Genomic DNA, 18,006 nt, shown 5'->3' on the forward strand with positions numbered 1-18,006 from the left:
GGGGATCCCTGGATGACAGAAGAAAAATCTGATGCATACTTCTATGATTTTATTAGATCCTGTAGGTCAGTCAAAGGTGAAGCAACACAGGTCTTGTAGTTTACAAGCCTAAGAAAGAAGAATGATTCACTTCCTTCTTAACTTGGATGAATTAATCCTAGAGCTTGGTGTAGTATTATATATGAAATGGTGGGTAACTTAACATTGTAATAATTTGGATCTAATTTTCCACACATTCATTGTGCATTCCAAATCTGCAGCCAGTGTTTAACTACATCTGTCAAACACTACAGGCTGTCACTGGAGTTGGAATATAATATATATATTTTTAATTATAACGCACTCCTTTCATAACAAGAGTGCTAGAAATTCAGCAAGAGTCAAAACAGACACAGTAAAAAGATGAACAGACATAGAAGTAGAAATTCAAACAAATATGCTCCTAAACACCATGCAACAATGAATAACTACCCTCATTACCAGAGAATGAATAAGTTACCTGAATTGTTTTTGATCTTCATCCTGTGACAAAAGGTTATTTACAGTCTTTTTTGTTTGTTTCCTTTTTTTTTTTTTTTTTAAGCGATCGTAGAAACAAAACACATCCCTGAAAACACGTCCCTGTGACAATGTTTTGTTTTGTTTTTCCTCTCCAAGGTGTAAATGGAAACGTCCCTGCGGTCCTCTTCATCTATTTGCCTATCATCACTTCCCTTTAAAATAGGGAGGCTGCTGTTTATATAACACTGTTCTTCCCCCCTACCCTCCACTATTGCATGTGTACATATCCCAGAGTTCCAAGCAGTGACAGTAATTGCACCACACTGGCTAAATGGACTAATCCAGTGAGGAGCTGCTGTTTTGTATTGAGCACTGCGGTGCTGTTTTGGTTGTGCAATCTGTGAAATTGACCTTGTTTTCGTTGTGCTGCTACACAGGTGTGCTGCTCTTGGCTATCTGTTTCATAAGCCGGGCCTACAGCATGCTGAAAGCTGCCCAGATCATTCACCAGAACATGCTTCGGGCCATCCTGCGCTCTCCTCAGGGCTTTTTCGAAGCCACTCCCTCAGGGAGAATCTTGAACCGCTTCGGCAAAGACGTGGACATAATTGACTCTCAAATCCCTGAAAATATTGATCTGTGGATGCGCACTTTCTGGTACACAGCAAATGTGCTGCTCATATGCTCTGCCCTCACCCCTGTCTTCCTCATAGTGATAGTGCCGTTAATGGCATTCTATTGGTGGGTCCAGGTAAATAGGAACAAGCCGGCTAACAATTTAATACAGCATGCCACGTGTTTGTTGTTGTGTTTGTAGTTGTGTTTACCTGTCCTAGTGTTTCAGGTAGCATGTGGTTTGGGCATTCTAGCATTAGTAGTTTACAATAGGAATTTGATTATTTGGTGTTTGTGTTTGTTTGCACTGCTGTTCCTTGCTAGCCTGTATCTCTATGGAAATGACACAAGCTTTCATCTCACTTTGTGCAGAAAGACAATACGTGCAATAATAAAAAGTATGTAACTTCAAACAAACTAAGAGACAAATAAATTTGGTTAGAAATGCTGTTTTAAAATCACCTTTACGAACAGCAATAATTCAAAATTAAGGTAATGCATTTCAAATTTGTAATAAGCACATTAAAACACCACAAAGCCTAATGATTCTTAAAAACTAAAACAAAAAACTTTTAGAATAGAAATTGTAATGATAAGAAAACTTCAGGTTGAAAATAAAGAACAGCAGTCTTTGTCTTTGATAAAGCTATGGAAGTGTGGGTTTAAGTTATTTTTTATTTTATATTAATTCATATAGTCAGGTTGATTTTATAAATAACAGCTTTTTGTCAGTATAATCTAATCAATCCAGGGACAATACTATAATCATTAACCCTTTGTTCTTTTTTCTTTTTCTTAAATGGCATTACCATTCATTCTTCTATGTAACCGCTCTTCTCAGATTTAATAATTTACTAATATCTTGGGAATGTTATGGGACCCTGTCTGGTATAATAGTAACTGGGTTGACCAACACTGTACAGCAGAGCAGTCATTATAATATAGGCGTTACAATTATTGCCCTCATTGTTTCACTCAAAAAATCAGGAACTTGTGTTGAAATTCATTACTGACCTACCATTATATATTAATCTTGTCTCCTGTGCCTCTACTGCGAGTTAGAACTGTGAGATTTAAGTTTAAAACTATTTTGCTTTTGACTTTTGGACTTATGAAGGCAGTTACATGGAATTATTCAGTGTGTGATTTTTTTTTTTCTTCATCATAAAAAAACTAAACCAAAAAATTGTAATTCCTTACCAGTTGCTGTAAATATCAGTAGGAATTCCAGTATGACCCTCATAAGAAACACTCTTCACTGCTTCCTTGTGGGAAAAATAATGAGTCTTTATTTATCTCGTACATGTATGAAATGAATGAGATAAATAAAGACTCATTATTCAGACTCAAAAAGACTCACAAAAAAAAAGATATATATAGATATATTTTTTTTTCTTGTGAGGAAGAAAATGACCTTTTGATGGGGGGGTGTTTGTTCTTAACCATATTTTAAATTTAACAACACAGAGTATATCCAGAATGCAGCTGCAGTCAGTAAATTACTGGAGAAACCTATTTAACTAGATGTTCAGAATCACTAAGACTCAGGATCTAGGATCTCTTCTTTCATGTGAAATAAGCTTGATTGCAGTTGTAAAAAATGAAGTTAAAAAGAAATCCATTAGTTTTATTATTTGAACAGGTTGGGAAAGGTTTTAGTTTGTTGTGTACTGTAGTGGAATACAAACCTTGCAGAAAGTGTTAAGTGTTTGTGTTAAGAAACTTAAGATACTCTATTTTAGAGTTTAAGATGTCTAATACTAAGTTATGTATTACTGTGCTATGCAGTACAAAAGTACCAATCTTTCAAAGAACAAACTTAGGGAATTCGCTGTTCTATTTTCATTGCGGATTTAACTTATTATGATCACTTAAAAGTAATCTCAAAGATTTGGATTGATTTACAAGATCTCTGTTGACCGTAAAGAAACAAAATGGTTTTCATTGTTCTGACCCATTGAAAGGAAGCCTGGCACAGGCAATTCCAAATAAAATGTGGAAATCACATGATGAGGCCTTGATTATAGACCTTGGCATAGACTGTGTGGTTCCAGACATTTCAACATTAAATCGAACTGCATACGTGTTTGTTGTGTAAAGCATTTATTATAGCTGAAGGTATATAGTATCAGTGGTAATTTCTTGAGAGTTAATATTTTTATTTTGTATGCCACAGACCCATTAGAAATCTAAGATTGAAGACACTGGTTTGTTGTAAAATCAAACCGAGATAATTTCTCATCAGGAATTAGAATTACAGAATATCCATTGGGCAGTTTTACATTCATCAATCTTTCTTATAAGGATTTCAAAGTAAAGATATGACTTCAATTAAACCCATTACTCCCACACGTTTTAGCATTACAAAAACCTATTGACAGATCTTTCTTAGATTGTGAGATTTGTAAAGTATATCAAAATAGTGCTAATAGTGTTCTCTTGTTTTTGTTTTTTTGCTTTAAAATGGTTCTGCCCTAAACTAAATAAAAAAAGCAATTGTGTGAGTATTCAATAACAAGGGAAATGCTTTCCTGTTGATGAAATCCACAGCAACTGGATGTCTCATTGCTAAAGGCTATTGTTTCCTGTTTTTACAGGGGTATGTATTTCCCTCCCACACTTCAGAGAACAGAGATATTAGTGGTTAGGCCTTCAGCTAACCTGCAGTTTTAATTTTGGAACTTAAGGTGTTTGTCATCGTACCCATTTTGAATAAATATGCTTTTTAAATGTGGCACTCTTACTGTAAAACAGGACAGAAACGTTTTTGATAATAAATTGTGTGCCCTATTGTACAATGCAGTGTACAACCTGTACAAGATTTGTATCCAGCCAGTCTGCACAGTGATATATTTGAAGTTCTAGAACACCCTATTTAAAAAGAAAAATCCTTACTAAGTATCAAGAGTTCCCATCTAAGCATGTGTATGCTTATGACATGTGTGCTTATGACAAATTAATGAACTGAGCTTCTGCTTAAATGGAGGGAGATGATTTATTTATTTTTAACTGGCCACCAGTTGATTGTATTTTTTCTTTAACTTTCTTTAACTGTGTATTTTATAAAGCATTCTGAGTTTGCATGAATTAAAGGGATTGGAGTACAACATTTTAGATAATATAGATTGTACTTGCTGCTGTTTGGAAAGTTTGCGAGTTGGAGATGGCAAAGTGATTGATCCGCTTAATGTCATTATATGATATAAATTAATTGATGGAAGTTGCCAAGGGATGGTTTTAGATGAGAGGTGGGTTTATTTTTATGTAATGTATTTATTCATGTATAATTAGCATAATCAATTTGTATTGATAAAAAATACAATTTGCCTCTATTAGATTTACTAGTTTGATGAGACTGAAGCTGTAATTCTGTAACCAGGCTGACATTTTAAAACAACACCTGACACAGCCAATGCATGTTGTGTTCTCAAAACAAGTGGTTTAACTGGGAATGGAAGCTTTCTAAACTTCAGAATTCATTTTCTTCCTTCAATTGGAATTCCCAAGTCCGATTCCTATTATAAGAAGCGTGTTTATGATTTTTTTTTTCACTCTGACTAATGCTACCTGTTAATAAACTTAATTTTGTATTCCTAGCCTGTGTCTTCAGTTAGTCCCCAGCAGAAAATTATGGCATTGCATAATTCAGGGTTCAGCAAGAAAGCTCGTGCTTATCTTCCATTCCACACACCAGGAGTTACACAAGTTACTGACAGTGTTGTGATATGGCAGTTGTAATGGTTGTCCGGGATTCTATAACCTTTCAAAGATTATCATTATTCTTCTCAGGCAAAATCTATGCTCTAAAAATCAATTAACTGCAACTATGATCTTCCTATATTCCAATTCTAATTTTAATTAATTACCTCTGGGTTTCTTGCAATGGCTGATTTATTTGCACGTCTGCTTAAAACCCATAACTGCTTTGTTGCATGTTTCCTGTTTGAAAGGACTGTATTATGAAAAGTTACTATGTGTTTTAGCAGCATGCTCAATTTCCAACAATTTTACCACCCAAATATTAATATAATATATGTCTTAGCAGACAGCCTTATCCAGGGTGACTTAGAATATTTACATAAAATAACCCATTTATTAAGCTGGGTTTTTACTGGAGCAATCTAGGTACAGTACCTTGCTCAAGGGCACAACAGCAGTTTTCTCCAGAGTCCAGAGCCCTAACCACTACTCCACACTGCTGCCCTGTATAATTTAGTATATATTGGGTTGATCTGGGTTGCTGCCATCAAGGAAATAAAGTTGCTGAAACAGCTTAAAAGAGAATTGTAATCCTCAAATTTAGCAGATTGTTAAAACACAAGGCAAACGAATAAATGTCATTAAGCCAAACCATGTACTACAACATTATGATAGCATTTGTATTCTTTATTATGATGATGATGATGATGATTATTATTATTATTATTATTATTATTATTATTATTGATTCATTTAAAATGTATAATACGATTTAACATTTTTGGATGTTTATGAGTATATTCATTTGATGGTTAACTGTAAATACTGGTGGGTCAGATTCACAAAACATTTGTCACAGTGCAAAGCCTGCATGACAGTTTGAATTCATTAGTGGTGTCAGTTGCATCTACACCTTGCCTAATTATTGTATTAGAACCCTAATGTAATGCTTGAAATACAATTTTTCCCAAGTCTGTTTTTTGTGGGTTAAAGAAAAAAAATCTTAAAATGCTATAAAATTTTAAAAAGTACTGTATTAAAACTGGAGATTGTTTATAAAATTATATGAGGCAATGTATTGAAATGTTTTCTGAATCAACCCCTTTGTTTAATGAATTCCCCCTGGATTATTATAAGCTTTTAAACTTTTGTATTTATTTATTCCCACTGTAGAGGTTTTATGTGGCCACATCTCGACAGCTTAAACGCCTCGAGTCCATCAGTAGGTCTCCCATATACTCCCACTTTTCAGAAACTGTCACGGGCACAAGTGTGATCCGTGCGTATAACCGCCATAAGGACTTTGTTCTCATCAATGATGGAAAAGTGGATGAGAACCAGAAAAGTTACTACCCTGGTATTGTTGCTAACAGGTAGGTAATGCATCTGAATTTTGGAAAACAGTACAAGTTACATTTATCCTCAGAGTACTAGATAACAAATAGTGTTGGAAATTGTTGTCTTATTCTTTGAGGAGAAAATTATTTACCCCTTTTAAAGCCTAGGACTGTTTATAACCACAAAATGACATATGGCATCGGTCAGCTTATGATATTTGTTTTATATTTTCTTAGTACAGATAGTGTTCATCTTTGTTAAGGATTTTATTACCCTGAATTCACCGCATTGTAAACCTTTTCTCCTTGTAGATGGCTAGGAATCCGAATTGAATTCATAGGCAACTGCATTGTGCTTTTCGCTGCGGTGTTCGCAGTGATTGGGAGAGAGAGCCTAAGTCCGGGCTTAGTTGGTCTCTCTGTCTCCTATGCCTTGCAGGTTGGTATCCTTTATCCATATGTACATAAATAGAACCTGCCCTTGGGTGTGCTAAAATATTTTGCATTGTAAGTGTTTTGTATGATTGCCAGGTACACCAGATAACATTTTTTTATAATTTGCTTCCACATCTGTTCAGTAGTTTATTGTTGAATGTCACAGACCTCACTGTTTATATGAACTCAGGGTCTGGCTGTATGCCGGACTTCTTTAATCTTCAGGCTATATGCATTTCTGGCTACACTCTAATGTCTATGGTCACAAGATATTACTTACAGTTTCAAGCCCTGTTTAGTGCTGTGTATTTGTGGTAGCTGCTAAGATCTCACTTTAAACATAGGATTAGTTTTCACAGCATATCTGCATAAATAACTTAAGGAATTGGTTATCATAATGAATGGGAAGCATTTATCTGTTTTCATGAGGTTTTTTGCAATCCTTTCCTTGTAAAGAATACAAACCTATTGTTTATTTTTGTGTGTGCATGCAACTGAATAAGTGTTTAAAACCCCAATCAGTGTAACCCTATAGTTTTCAGTGTGCTTGTATAACCATGGCTCCAATGTTGCTTAGGTCACCATGTCTTTGAACTGGATGGTGAGAATGACATCGGACCTGGAGAGCAACATCGTGGCTGTGGAGAGAGTGAAGGAGTACTCAGAGACTGAGATGGAGGTAGGCTGTTCCAACAATCTACAGGCTTTCTGGTGCATGAGGTTCAGATGATGACACAGCGAGAGGTGGTCACAGTAGTAGTATAGAGCTCTAGAAAAAATTAAGAGAAATCAGCATCTCTACATGTATGGCAGCCATTCCATTACATTCATATTTTTATTAGGAATTTGGGAGAAATGTTGTCAGTAGTTTATAGAATAAAACAAATGTTCATTTTACCCAAACACATACTTGTAAATAGTAAAACCAGAGAAACTGATCATTTTGCAGTGGTCTCTTAATTGTTTCCAGAGCTGTATATACTTTCAGATGTTCAGTTGTGCACACTGGAAAAACAATGAATGCAGATTTTAAATCCAACAAATGTTGACCCACCTGATTAGTTTGGATCACTCCTTTCTAATGCTAGGATTTTTAAGGTAAAGGCTGAGGAAATGTTACTGTAAGGCAGTGAGTGTAAATTACAGAGGGGGATGCTGTATTTTGTCATAAACATTGTGAGTTCAACAGAGCAAGTTGGGGTTGTGTGTGTTAATGTGGAGATCACTGTGTGTCCAGGCCCCCTGGGACATAGAGGACAAAAAGCCCCCTCCAGAGTGGCCTGCCCTGGGCAACGTGGAGTTCCACAACTACAGCGTGCGCTACAGGAAGGGGCTGGACCTGGTGCTGAAGAACCTCACTCTGAGCGTGAAAGGAGGGGAAAAGGTCAGTCTTTTGGGGACCACTAAAATCATTTGTTAACTGAAGACACTATACACAGCTGATTCTATATTCATCAGTTTTTTTTATTTATTTGTAAATTGTATAACCTATTGCCTATTAGGTTTTACAGATAGCCTATTAATTTATATCTTTATATACAATCATAGCCCACACTACATCTTTTGTCTTAGTTATTAAGGGGTTCAGGACACATTCTGGACATACCAGCAGTAGCAGCTTGAAGAGCTTCAGTCTATCAAATGAGACCATAGAAAGGCTTTTTAATTATAATGTTGTCTGTACAGACACAAAATGCTGCCTTTCACTCACCAATCTCTTGGGAAATTATATTTGACAGCAGAACTAAGATTTAATATGTAGTCTGAATTTAATCTAGGATTTAACATTTTGTATAAAAATAATATAGGTGACTACGGAGTTATTTGTGTTAAGAAGGACAAATTGGGAAATAAAGATTTATTATTATCATCTGTAAACAAATTATGGCTTCATGCTGTGATTTATAATATAATCTGCATGTTTTTGGGGCAGATTGGCATCGTGGGAAGGACAGGAGCGGGCAAGTCCTCCATGACTCTGTGTCTGTTCAGGATCCTGGAGGCAGCAGGGGGAGAGATCACCATCGATGGGGTGAAGATCTCTGAGATCGGGCTTCATGACCTGCGATCCAAACTCACCATCATTCCTCAGGTGCACTCCCTGTCCAGCTTTTTCATTTAGAGCCTTGTTTTTAGCATGACATTTATCTTTATTTTTAATGTAAACATCTGGATTAGCAAAGTGCACAGTCACAGCTTTTAAATGCATGCCTTAACCTTGGGTGCTGTGCAGAAATTAAGTCTGCAGTGGGTTACCCAATTTCTATCTTTCTATTCATCAATGTAGGATCCTGTCCTGTTTTCTGGTACTCTGCGTATGAACCTCGACCCATTTGAAAAATACACTGATGAAGAGATATGGAAGTCTCTACAGCTGTCCCATTTGGATAAGTTTGTCAGCAGTCAGCCACTGAAACTCGCCCATGAATGTTCGGAAGGTGGAGAAAATCTCAGGTACAAAAAATTTAAATAACTAAAAACAGCCCTATCCTTTCCAGTTTATGCAGAATGCACCATAATCCATATTCAGTTTTACAAAATCATGCAGTTTCTCATGATTACTAGTTGGGTTATTCATGAAATCTAGATATCCATTAAAGTTCATGATTATCCATATTTGTTTAATCAAAGCAAAACAATAAAAACATTCAGGGACTCTTAAAGAAAAAATGCTTTTGTCCAGTAGTTCTTTTCCAAGCACAGGTTATAATTTTATTCCACTTAAAGAAGAAACACATTGCAGATGGATTGGTTAGATCAGCACAGCAATTTTACCTGGTCAAACAACTTGCATGGGAAAACAAAATCTCCAGGTGCAGTAATGCGTGACCTGTTTTTGTCTGTGTTAAGTGTCGGCCAGAGACAGCTTGTGTGTTTAGCAAGAGCTCTTTTGAGGAAAACCAGAATCCTTATTCTGGATGAAGCCACAGCTGCCATAGACCTGGAGACAGATGACCTGATCCAGTCTACCATCAGAACGCAGTTTGAGGACTGTACAGTCTTCACGATTGCACACAGGCTCAACACAATAATGGACTACACAAGGTAACATTTCTTGTAAAATTGGGACAGAGAACTCCAGAACCTAACCTTGTTTTGTTTAAGTTTTTCCACATCAAGGATTGAATCAGTATCTACTGCAATTTATGAAAGCTGAACACTAACGGAAGGGAGTATAGAAATCTGAAGCACACAACAGCACTCAAGTGTTCCCAAAATATTACATTTAGGGATTGTCTATAATTACCGATTTCCATTGCAATTGCCGTCTTTTTCTCCAAACGGTTTAATTGCAGCTGATTTTCTTCTGTTTCCAACAGGGTCCTCGTATTGGACAAGGGACAAATAGCAGAATTCGATACACCAACAAACCTTATTGCAAAGAAAGGTATATTTTATGGCATGGCCAAAGATGCCGGACTGGCATAAATCCATGAGTTGACTACACACAAGAGTGCCTTACACACAGGAGAAGACATGGAAGTGAATGTGGCATTTGTATACAGAGCATTATCCTGGCCCAGGGTTTGGACACCGTGGGCTTCTGTAATTACAGGGGCATAATGCACCAAGTTCATTACAAGCTGAACTATTTTTGTACTGTATTTAAGTTGTTCTCTCTTTAGGGACAATTGTTGAACTGAGTGCGAGATTAATATTTGCAAACCAAACATGTAAAAACTTGAATACTATGAAGATTACCTAAATTAAACTAAAGTCGTTTTTTTACTGTGCAAATCTTTAATAAACTTTTTAAAGAAGGGTCTTTTTTTCATGTACTGTATTGTAACATTACAGTCTACTTAACTCCAATATGGTTTGCAATACTAGAAAATTTGTGAGAACAGTAATTCAGCAAAGTTTACATAGGAATTTAAAGTGTCCCTATAGAGGCCACATGCGAGAGATTTCAACCTTACTTAATAACAGGAATAGTAAGAATTACATTGACATTGTACCAGTCCTACCTACAAATGGCGAAAGTCAACAGTTTTGTCATTTGACACTGACAAAAAAAAAAAAAAAGCCCACTGGGGGTACATAAGAGAATACAATTCTAAGGCATAACAGGACGTCTGCAATTTAACATAAAATGGCATCTCTCCTCATAGCTGCCTTACCTCAGATGCTGCCGTGTATCTCCCTGCAGACACTGTTGTCAGATTCCCTTTATTTAACTTATGTTTCTCTAAACTGCTTTTAGGCAGAAGGGAAATAGAACAAACAAATGGTTGTACTTATTTTTATTATTCATAATCAACACAAAAATATACAGGTTTTTCTTAAAATCTGAACAAATTGAAAGAAAAATGCATTCACTTCTCAAAAACTAGAAGTGATCCAAAAGCCTTTTGCAATTTACCTAACATGAAAAGGAACGGGGGGGGGGTTTGGGGGATTAAGCGGGGAAACCGTTACAAGTTTCCATCCAAAACTACAAATGTATCCACAGACTGTGATCTCAAAAAGAAAAAAAAAAGTGTAAAGTAGAACCTGAAGTTACAAACTGAACAAGCCACATGTACAAGTATTTTTTATTCTTGAATTGTTCGTTACTAAATACATGTAAACAAATTACACAACTGAATAGCAAATTTACTTGATGGTATGTGTTGGAGCATGGGACTGTAGCAAATCATTTAAAGTATGTGACCAGTCCTGAAAATGAGCTTAAAAATGGCAACTGAATTCTATTTTACATTTTTTGTTTGTATGTTTCTAGGCCACTACAGCTCTCGTTCACCTTGTTTTAAGCAGCAGTATCGCAAGTGCAGGAAAGGTAGTCTTCAGGTCTTCCTCCCAGACTTCTCCGCTGCCCCTGATATGCACAAAATGTTTAGAAACCACACAATTAGGACACAGAAAACATACTGCAAGAAAGCACATAAAGGATAAATGGGTACTCCTCTCAACACTGCACATTATTCATACCCTCTTCCAATGAAATGCCACCACTTTTTACTCTGTTGTGGGGTGGGATAGGGAGGGGGTGTTGGCCATTTTGTTTATAAGAACTTAGTCGGCTAAAAGTTATAGGCATTTGAACCATTTCAATTATAAGCATTAACTCCTTTTCAACACTTTTCCCAATTCTCAACAGGTGAGATAGTTGACCAGTGTACAGGATTGAGTTAATCCTATAGTCACCCTATTATCCCCTGCCCCCAAAAGTGTACATTATTTCAGCAGCTTCAGTTTTTATATAAATACACACACACACACAGTGTGGAAACTAATAATTATTGGCAGAAGTAGCTTAACTGCAACAGAAAATGTGCAGAAAAATATTACAGCAGTTTAAATTGTATCAGGGCTACTTTTCTCCATTTTCTCATTCAATCTTTATTTCACTAATACTTGACTTCCCTTTCCTAAATATAGATAGATTTAGACAAAGAAGGCCAAGTGTCAGTGGAATATACATATATATTCACACACAGCATGAATATATAAATATACACACACACTTTTTTTGTATGGTGATAATGAATTAACGAGAAAGTACACAGAAAAGGAAAAATAAAGACCTTTAAAAATTCTAGTAAACAAAATACACAACAGCAAGCTTAAGAAGTTCACAGGCAACAGCATTCAAACATTGATGTGGGTAGAGAAAGGAGTACCTGGGGTGAGTACCTGGACAGATTGACAGTATCCTTGATTTTTAATTTGGCTTTTCATGGGTCGCTCACAACACCAACGCTGTGTGAGGTATGGAAGTCAGCTGCAATAATTCATAAAACCCTACACTTCCATCATCCCAATGCTATCGGCTCTCGAGTTTCAGAACAAACTGCATTAGAATGCAAGGCAATCAAGCAAAAAACTACAAACATCCTTGGCATTTACAAGACTAGCAGACTGTATTCACAAACAAACAAAAAAAATCCTTCACATGTGCCTCAGGAAGTTAATAGAGACAGGGGGGAGAAAAAACGGGGAAAAAAAAACAAAAACAAAAAAACGGTCTATAACAGTAAATGGTTTATGAGAAGATTATGTATGTATGTATGTATGTATGTATATATCTATATATATATATATATATATATATATATATATATATATATATAGGGGGAAAAGTAATTAACTGATAAGTGTTCGTAAGTGATGTAGTTTAATAAACAATTAGGTTGAGCTACAGTACAGGCAGAGGCACAGAAGTAATTCTTTTTTTTTCCCCCATGTATATAATTTTATTTTTGGGAATGTCCTTTTAAAGAACCGTTACAAGATAGCCGATACAAAATAAAGTACCTCCAACATGTTTTGCAGGACTACACTGGCCTTCCCTTCTGGGTTTGTTTTTTTCTATTTCTTCTCATCGGTCTAGTTCCATCTTCTTCCGTGCATACTTACGCTGCACTATTGAGAACGAAAAAATCAAAAATAAAACAAAAAAGGAAAGGGAAAAGGAAAAGACCTAACCCACGCCGAGAGTTTGCACTTACCTCGGCCTGATCTGAGGTCCTATCAGATCAGTTTTAATTGGACTGAGTGTCACCTTCAGATTGTAGGTCTTCACTTGTGCCGTTGATCTCAGGCTTTGGAGCATCGACTTCCATTTGCTCAGCCTTGCCGGCTTCACTCGGCTTTTCGTCACAGCTGGATTTCTTGCTGCTCTTCTTCTCATCCGAGTCCTTCCGATCTGATGGAGAGAAAAATTCCTACATGGGATACTTTGCAAGTATGGCGAGAGGTTGCTAATCTCTCAATTTTGAGAGCAAACAAAAAGTCTTGAAAGGCCAATACAAAATACTATGTATCGTGAAGTGTTAACCAAAAAAAAACAACCTATACAATACATAGTAACAATTCCCATCTCAAATGATTTTTACATGCATTCATTCATTCATTCAAGCTCCTGGTTGCTTCTTTTAAATGAACAGGAGTTCTGGGAAGAGTACGCTCTGAATACTGCAGTATTACCTTTGTCTTTAGACCTCCTGTCTCGCTCCTTCTCCCGGCTCCTGCTCCTGTGCTTGTGCGATTTGCGTTCCGCACTCCTGGACCGCCTCCTCTCTCGGCTGCGGGAGCGGTGTTTCCTCTCGGAGCGATCCCTGCTCCTGCGGCGCTCGCGGTCCCTGCTCCTAGGGGGAAGGAAACCCCAAAATGGAAAAAAAAAAAAAAAAAAAACTAAAATCAGTGTTGTCTTTTCAAAATCAGAGAAAGCGTTTTAGATCCCAATGCTTTTGATGAAGCCTACCCTTTAGGAAAATGAGTAAGAGTCCAAAGCAAATAAATTATGCGTCACATCACCGACAATATACAGAGGCACAGAAATGACTCGATTCTAAAAGGCTTTCGGCTTCAGTCTTTGAAGATATAAACGTCAAGTCTGCTTGATAAATTTGAAGTTCCATTTTGATTTCCCACTTAAGTGCTTTGACACCCAGAGAAAGCTTTCTGTTTTTCAGCGAGTCTACTTGCTTCCTTTGATCAGGGCAGAAACCTGTTGGCACAGAGCACACTTACCTGCTTCGCTTCCTCTCCCGCTCCTTGCTCCTGGACCTTTTGCGGTCCCTGGAACGGCTGCGTCTCCTCTCAGAGGTTCTGCTCGAGTGCCTGCTGCGCGAGTGACTGCGACGACGCCTGTCCCGGTCTCTCTCCCGCTCCCTCTCCCTCTCTCGCTCCCTCTCCCTTTCCTTCTCCTTTTCTCTCTCTTTCTCTCGTTCCTTCTCTTTCTCTCTCTCTTTCTCCTTCTCCTTTTCTTCCTCCTCCTTCTTCCTCCGCTTCTCCCTCTCCTCTCTCTCGCGTTCCCGGTCTTCTCTCTCCTTCCTTCCTCGGTCATCACGCTCTGGATCTTCGGAACGCCTTCGGAGCTTCTCCTGATGTGAGGAATTCAAATGATTAATGGCGTACCATTACCCTACTTCACTATCATTCATTTAATTAGGTGACAGTCTGTAAATATTCAGTAATCCTCTGCACCCTTGATGTATTCAATTATTTATTTAAATAAGTAACATCAAAAATCAGTGCTGCTTGGCTAAACAAATGCAGAAAAAAACAAGTAAAAAAACAACCCACTGTGGTATATAAATGTTTAAATACAAGCACGGTGCTGCCACTGACGATATGTCAAGCAGGAGGGGTGGGGGCTAGCGGATTGTTGGATGGAAGTGAAGCATAAGCAAAGGCCCCATACCCATTGCACAGGATGTTAAACTAGTAACTTGCGACACCTACCTTCAACTCTTCCACAGTCGATTTGATTTTAGCATAGCCCATGTGCTGCTTCCCCATGAGATGATCGTCCACCCTAGACTGGGCGTCTCCCACGATGAGGAATGCACCGCACACCTCACACACTTCCATCTGCTTCTCCTGAGCTGCAAAGCTTTCAATAGTCTGAAACGAAAACTAAATACATTCAGATTCCAAAAGACTAAGGCACAAGTACAAAATGTTGATGCATTTGACAGATAAACCCCCCCACTGGTGAATTGGCTCTTGGAATCAGGGTCAGACAAATTGAATCTTGGGCTAAGGTCAAAACTAACTCACCACCACAAATTATTGTGGGCTAAAACTTCCACTTAAAGCAACAATACAGTATTTTACAGTGTTACAAAGGACACTGCACCCTGACACTTACAGAAGTTGTAGAGCGAAGCAGTTCTCGTTCATCTTTTAACTGCTCAACAAGCTTCATCATCCCCTGGGCCTCCTCCACCTTCCCCTCCGAGCCCAGCTCCTCTATCTGCAAGAGGACAAAAACGTAATTATGAGAGTGCCGACATTATTTGTATTAAAATCAGTGGTTGCAGAACTCGGCTGTCGCATCAAGAAATCCATCACAATTTCTATTGGTAAAATTAAAAAGACGTACATTACAACAGGTATTATTCAAGAGCCACTACTATTTCAGAAAAGCAGATTCTTCAATTTAAATTTGCTTATTTTCAAAACTTGTGCATTGATACCAAATGCAGAAAAAGTCATACCTGAAGGACAAGTTCTTCTATTTTTTCTGTCAAGACTTGAATTTTCTCCTCATTCTTTCCCGATGGTCCAGGTGCCTGCTAAAAAAATGTAAGAAAAGGAAAATATAAATATATAACTCAAACTAATGTGGTCAACGTAAATGATAGCTGCAGTAATCAATTTTGGCTGCTAAACTTTAGCGAGGCTTAGGAAAAAAGCAAAGATGTACACATGGAAAGAACGTTAAGCAAACCTCAGTGGATACAAATGTTGCAAAAACTGTAGGGACTTATAAATCACTACTTTCCCATGCCTTCCTATTAAGGTTATAAAACCATAACAGTTTATAGAAGTGGCTACTTAAGTTAGGCATACAACAGCCAACACTATGTAAATCCATTTACATGTCTGTATAACTGATTTTATTGTTTAAAATCCCTTTCAGATAAATGCCAGATAATCTTTAAGGCAGCATGTATCATTAAACTATGTTGTATTGCACAGCAAACCAAAACTCAATATATTCACACAACACAAATACACAAGTTTTGTTTTGCATTGCAAATCCGCTGCAGATGAAACTCACGCCGGCGTTCTGCTGGGCCTGAGACAGTGCCAGTCTGGCATGTCCTCTGCGGATTCTTCGCTCCACTTCCGCCAGCAGACTCTGTAAATACCGAAGGAAGTCTCTCTCGTACCCCTCTTTCATGAAACGTGAACTCTTCTCATACCTGTAAGACAGCGGACCAGTTGAAGTACACATACAAGGGTGACATGCGAATACAACAGCCCTAAATACAATAGCCACATGAAAACATACTTACTGTTTCCTCAGGTTCTCATCATGAATTTTTTCACACGGACCTATACAGGAAAAATAAGATGTTCAACAACTTTGACAGCAGTAAGTTAAGACAAAACCAGGGTTACACAACTTATGATCACTTATAACACAAACAATCCTGTATAAATCAAGTACAAGCACTTCACAGTATACAGCTTGCAATATTTGATCTATACAATCTGCAATTAACATCCATCATGTTGACAAAAATGAGAACTCACCCAAGTCAGATCGAGTATTTGTAAATAATTCCGCTGGGCAAAACCCACAGAGATAGTATTTGCAAACCTATAAAATAAATGGCAAAAACAAACCAGAATGATAAGCAATGGCGAAACACTAAAAAGGAAATCACAAACATTATTTGAACAATATTTCATAGTGGTGTGATTAAAACTGGATCATCCGGACATTAAGCTTTGGATCACTAACTTGAATGTCAACGTCGAGTTTTTTTGTGCAGCATGTAATTTGAAATAATCAAGACAAAGAGTGAAGAACAAATATAAATAAACTGATTGAACATTAAAGAAAGCTAGTACCCCCACCCCCACCACCACCTTAATTCATTTATACATCACATTACGAATAGACAAGTTAGACTTCATAACTCATGCTTGCTGGCAATGCGTGGTAAACAGGAAGCGGCCTAGTATTAGCTCGTGTAACGCCAAATCAATACTGAAGATTGACCGTTAAACACACGTAAAAGTATAGTATTTTCGTGTGCAGTTTGAACCTAAACACTACACATCCAAATCTCAACAAAAGACGAGCCCTGCTCATTATTGCAGTGTTTAACGGTATTAACAATAGATGCCATGCTTCCCTCCTTCCCAGACCCAGCTGCACAGGAAGGACAACCCATTAGCAACAGAACAGCCGGGGAAGTTTGCCCGCTGCTCCGCTGCAGAAACACAACTTGTAACGCCAGCCCGGTTCATATAACGCCTTTTGCTTTGGTTCATCTTTTTTGTTTCCAGCAGTGCGGGGTTCACCACATGTTTTCTCGGACGTCCCCTACACCCCGCCGGCCCTCGCGTCAGCCCTGTCTTGGGACCCTGTCGTTTGAATTAAATATAAAAAACCTCACCGTCTCATGATCCCAGCGTACGTTACTACGTTTCTCGTCCGGCGCTAAGTTCCTATCCCGGCCCATTAGCTCGTCCAGTAACTGGGCGGCGGACATCATTTTGCTTCTGGTGGTTTTTCTCTTCTCTTCTCTCTTCTTTCTTCCTCCCTCTATGGCTCGCTTTCCCTCAGTTGATTCCTCCTGCAGCTCTGCCCTGCTCCTGTTTTAGCAACAAAATGGCGGATGACACAAGCCAAACCGCGATTACCCACAACACCCCGCGACCTCGGCGCACTGGGGGGCAGAAACACGATCCTCGCCGAGGCCTGGAAGTCAGTGGCGGAGCGACTCCTGCCGTGGAGGACCTGGACATATAATACAGTCACACACATCATACCATATCTCCATGTGTGTCATGTTTTAAGAACATTGTAAGGTTGCAACCCTTTTATAATAATTATTAAAAAAAAAACGTGTTATTTTATTCTGGGCCACTACAGACAATGATACGAGTCTTAACTGAATTACTATAACTAGTATACTATAACTAATCTCCATTTCGAAATCTAAATAAC

General features: G+C 37.9%; 2 protein-coding genes across 5 annotated transcripts in view; one reads left to right on the forward strand and one right to left on the reverse strand.

Moving 5' to 3' along the window:
• The window catches only part of abcc3 (ATP-binding cassette, sub-family C (CFTR/MRP), member 3), a 68,985-nt gene extending 58,635 nt beyond the window's left edge, over positions 1-10,350 (forward strand). For 2 of the 3 annotated variants that reach the window (XM_066704743.1, XM_066704745.1), the window contains 9 exons: positions 939-1,252; positions 5,989-6,188; positions 6,465-6,591; positions 7,165-7,266; positions 7,825-7,971; positions 8,521-8,679; positions 8,875-9,041; positions 9,438-9,632; positions 9,908-10,350. In XM_066704743.1, the coding sequence (XP_066560840.1) occupies positions 939-1,252; positions 5,989-6,188; positions 6,465-6,591; positions 7,165-7,266; positions 7,825-7,971; positions 8,521-8,679; positions 8,875-9,041; positions 9,438-9,632; positions 9,908-10,016 (1,520 nt within the window). In that variant the 3' untranslated portion in view covers positions 10,017-10,350. The remainder of the gene's footprint in view (positions 1-938; positions 1,253-5,988; positions 6,189-6,464; positions 6,592-7,164; positions 7,267-7,824; positions 7,972-8,520; positions 8,680-8,874; positions 9,042-9,437; positions 9,633-9,907) is intronic. The other variant, XM_066704744.1, reaches the window with a different exon arrangement.
• A 466-nt stretch (positions 10,351-10,816) lies between these two features.
• On the reverse strand, positions 10,817-17,689 carry luc7l3 (LUC7-like 3 pre-mRNA splicing factor). Of its 2 annotated transcripts, none has more exons than XM_066704747.1 (11): positions 17,453-17,689; positions 16,581-16,647; positions 16,340-16,379; positions 16,102-16,246; positions 15,536-15,610; positions 15,187-15,291; positions 14,778-14,939; positions 14,064-14,416; positions 13,518-13,678; positions 13,040-13,236; positions 10,817-11,406 (listed from the first exon to the last, which is right to left on the reverse strand). In XM_066704747.1, the coding sequence occupies exons 1-10, from the start codon at positions 17,549-17,551 to the stop codon at positions 13,073-13,075; spliced, it is 1,371 nt and encodes a 456-aa protein (XP_066560844.1). In that variant the 5' UTR covers positions 17,552-17,689; the 3' UTR covers positions 10,817-11,406; positions 13,040-13,072. The 2 variants fall into 2 exon arrangements, with proteins under 2 accessions (XP_066560844.1, XP_066560843.1); XM_066704746.1 differs by having other exon boundaries at positions 15,536-15,613; positions 17,453-17,687.
• Positions 17,690-18,006: the final 317 nt, after the last annotated feature.

The sequence above is a fragment of the Amia ocellicauda genome, chromosome 5, assembly GCF_036373705.1.
Source record: "Amia ocellicauda isolate fAmiCal2 chromosome 5, fAmiCal2.hap1, whole genome shotgun sequence".
Taxonomy (NCBI): domain Eukaryota; kingdom Metazoa; phylum Chordata; class Actinopteri; order Amiiformes; family Amiidae; genus Amia; species Amia ocellicauda.

Bases quoted from the DNA above. Each gene is read 5' to 3' on its own strand.
- luc7l3 (XM_066704746.1), bottom strand. From the start codon at position 17,551: ATGATGTCCGCCGCCCAGTTACTGGACGAGCTAATGGGCCGGGATAGG. The intron at 16,247-16,339 runs GTAAGTATGTTT...GCTGTCTTACAG, and splicing joins GATGAGAACCTGAGGAAACA to GTATGAGAAGAGTTCACGTT. The intron at 15,614-16,101 runs GTGAGTTTCATC...ACATTTTTTTAG, and splicing joins AGGCCCAGCAGAACGCCGGC to CAGGCACCTGGACCATCGGG.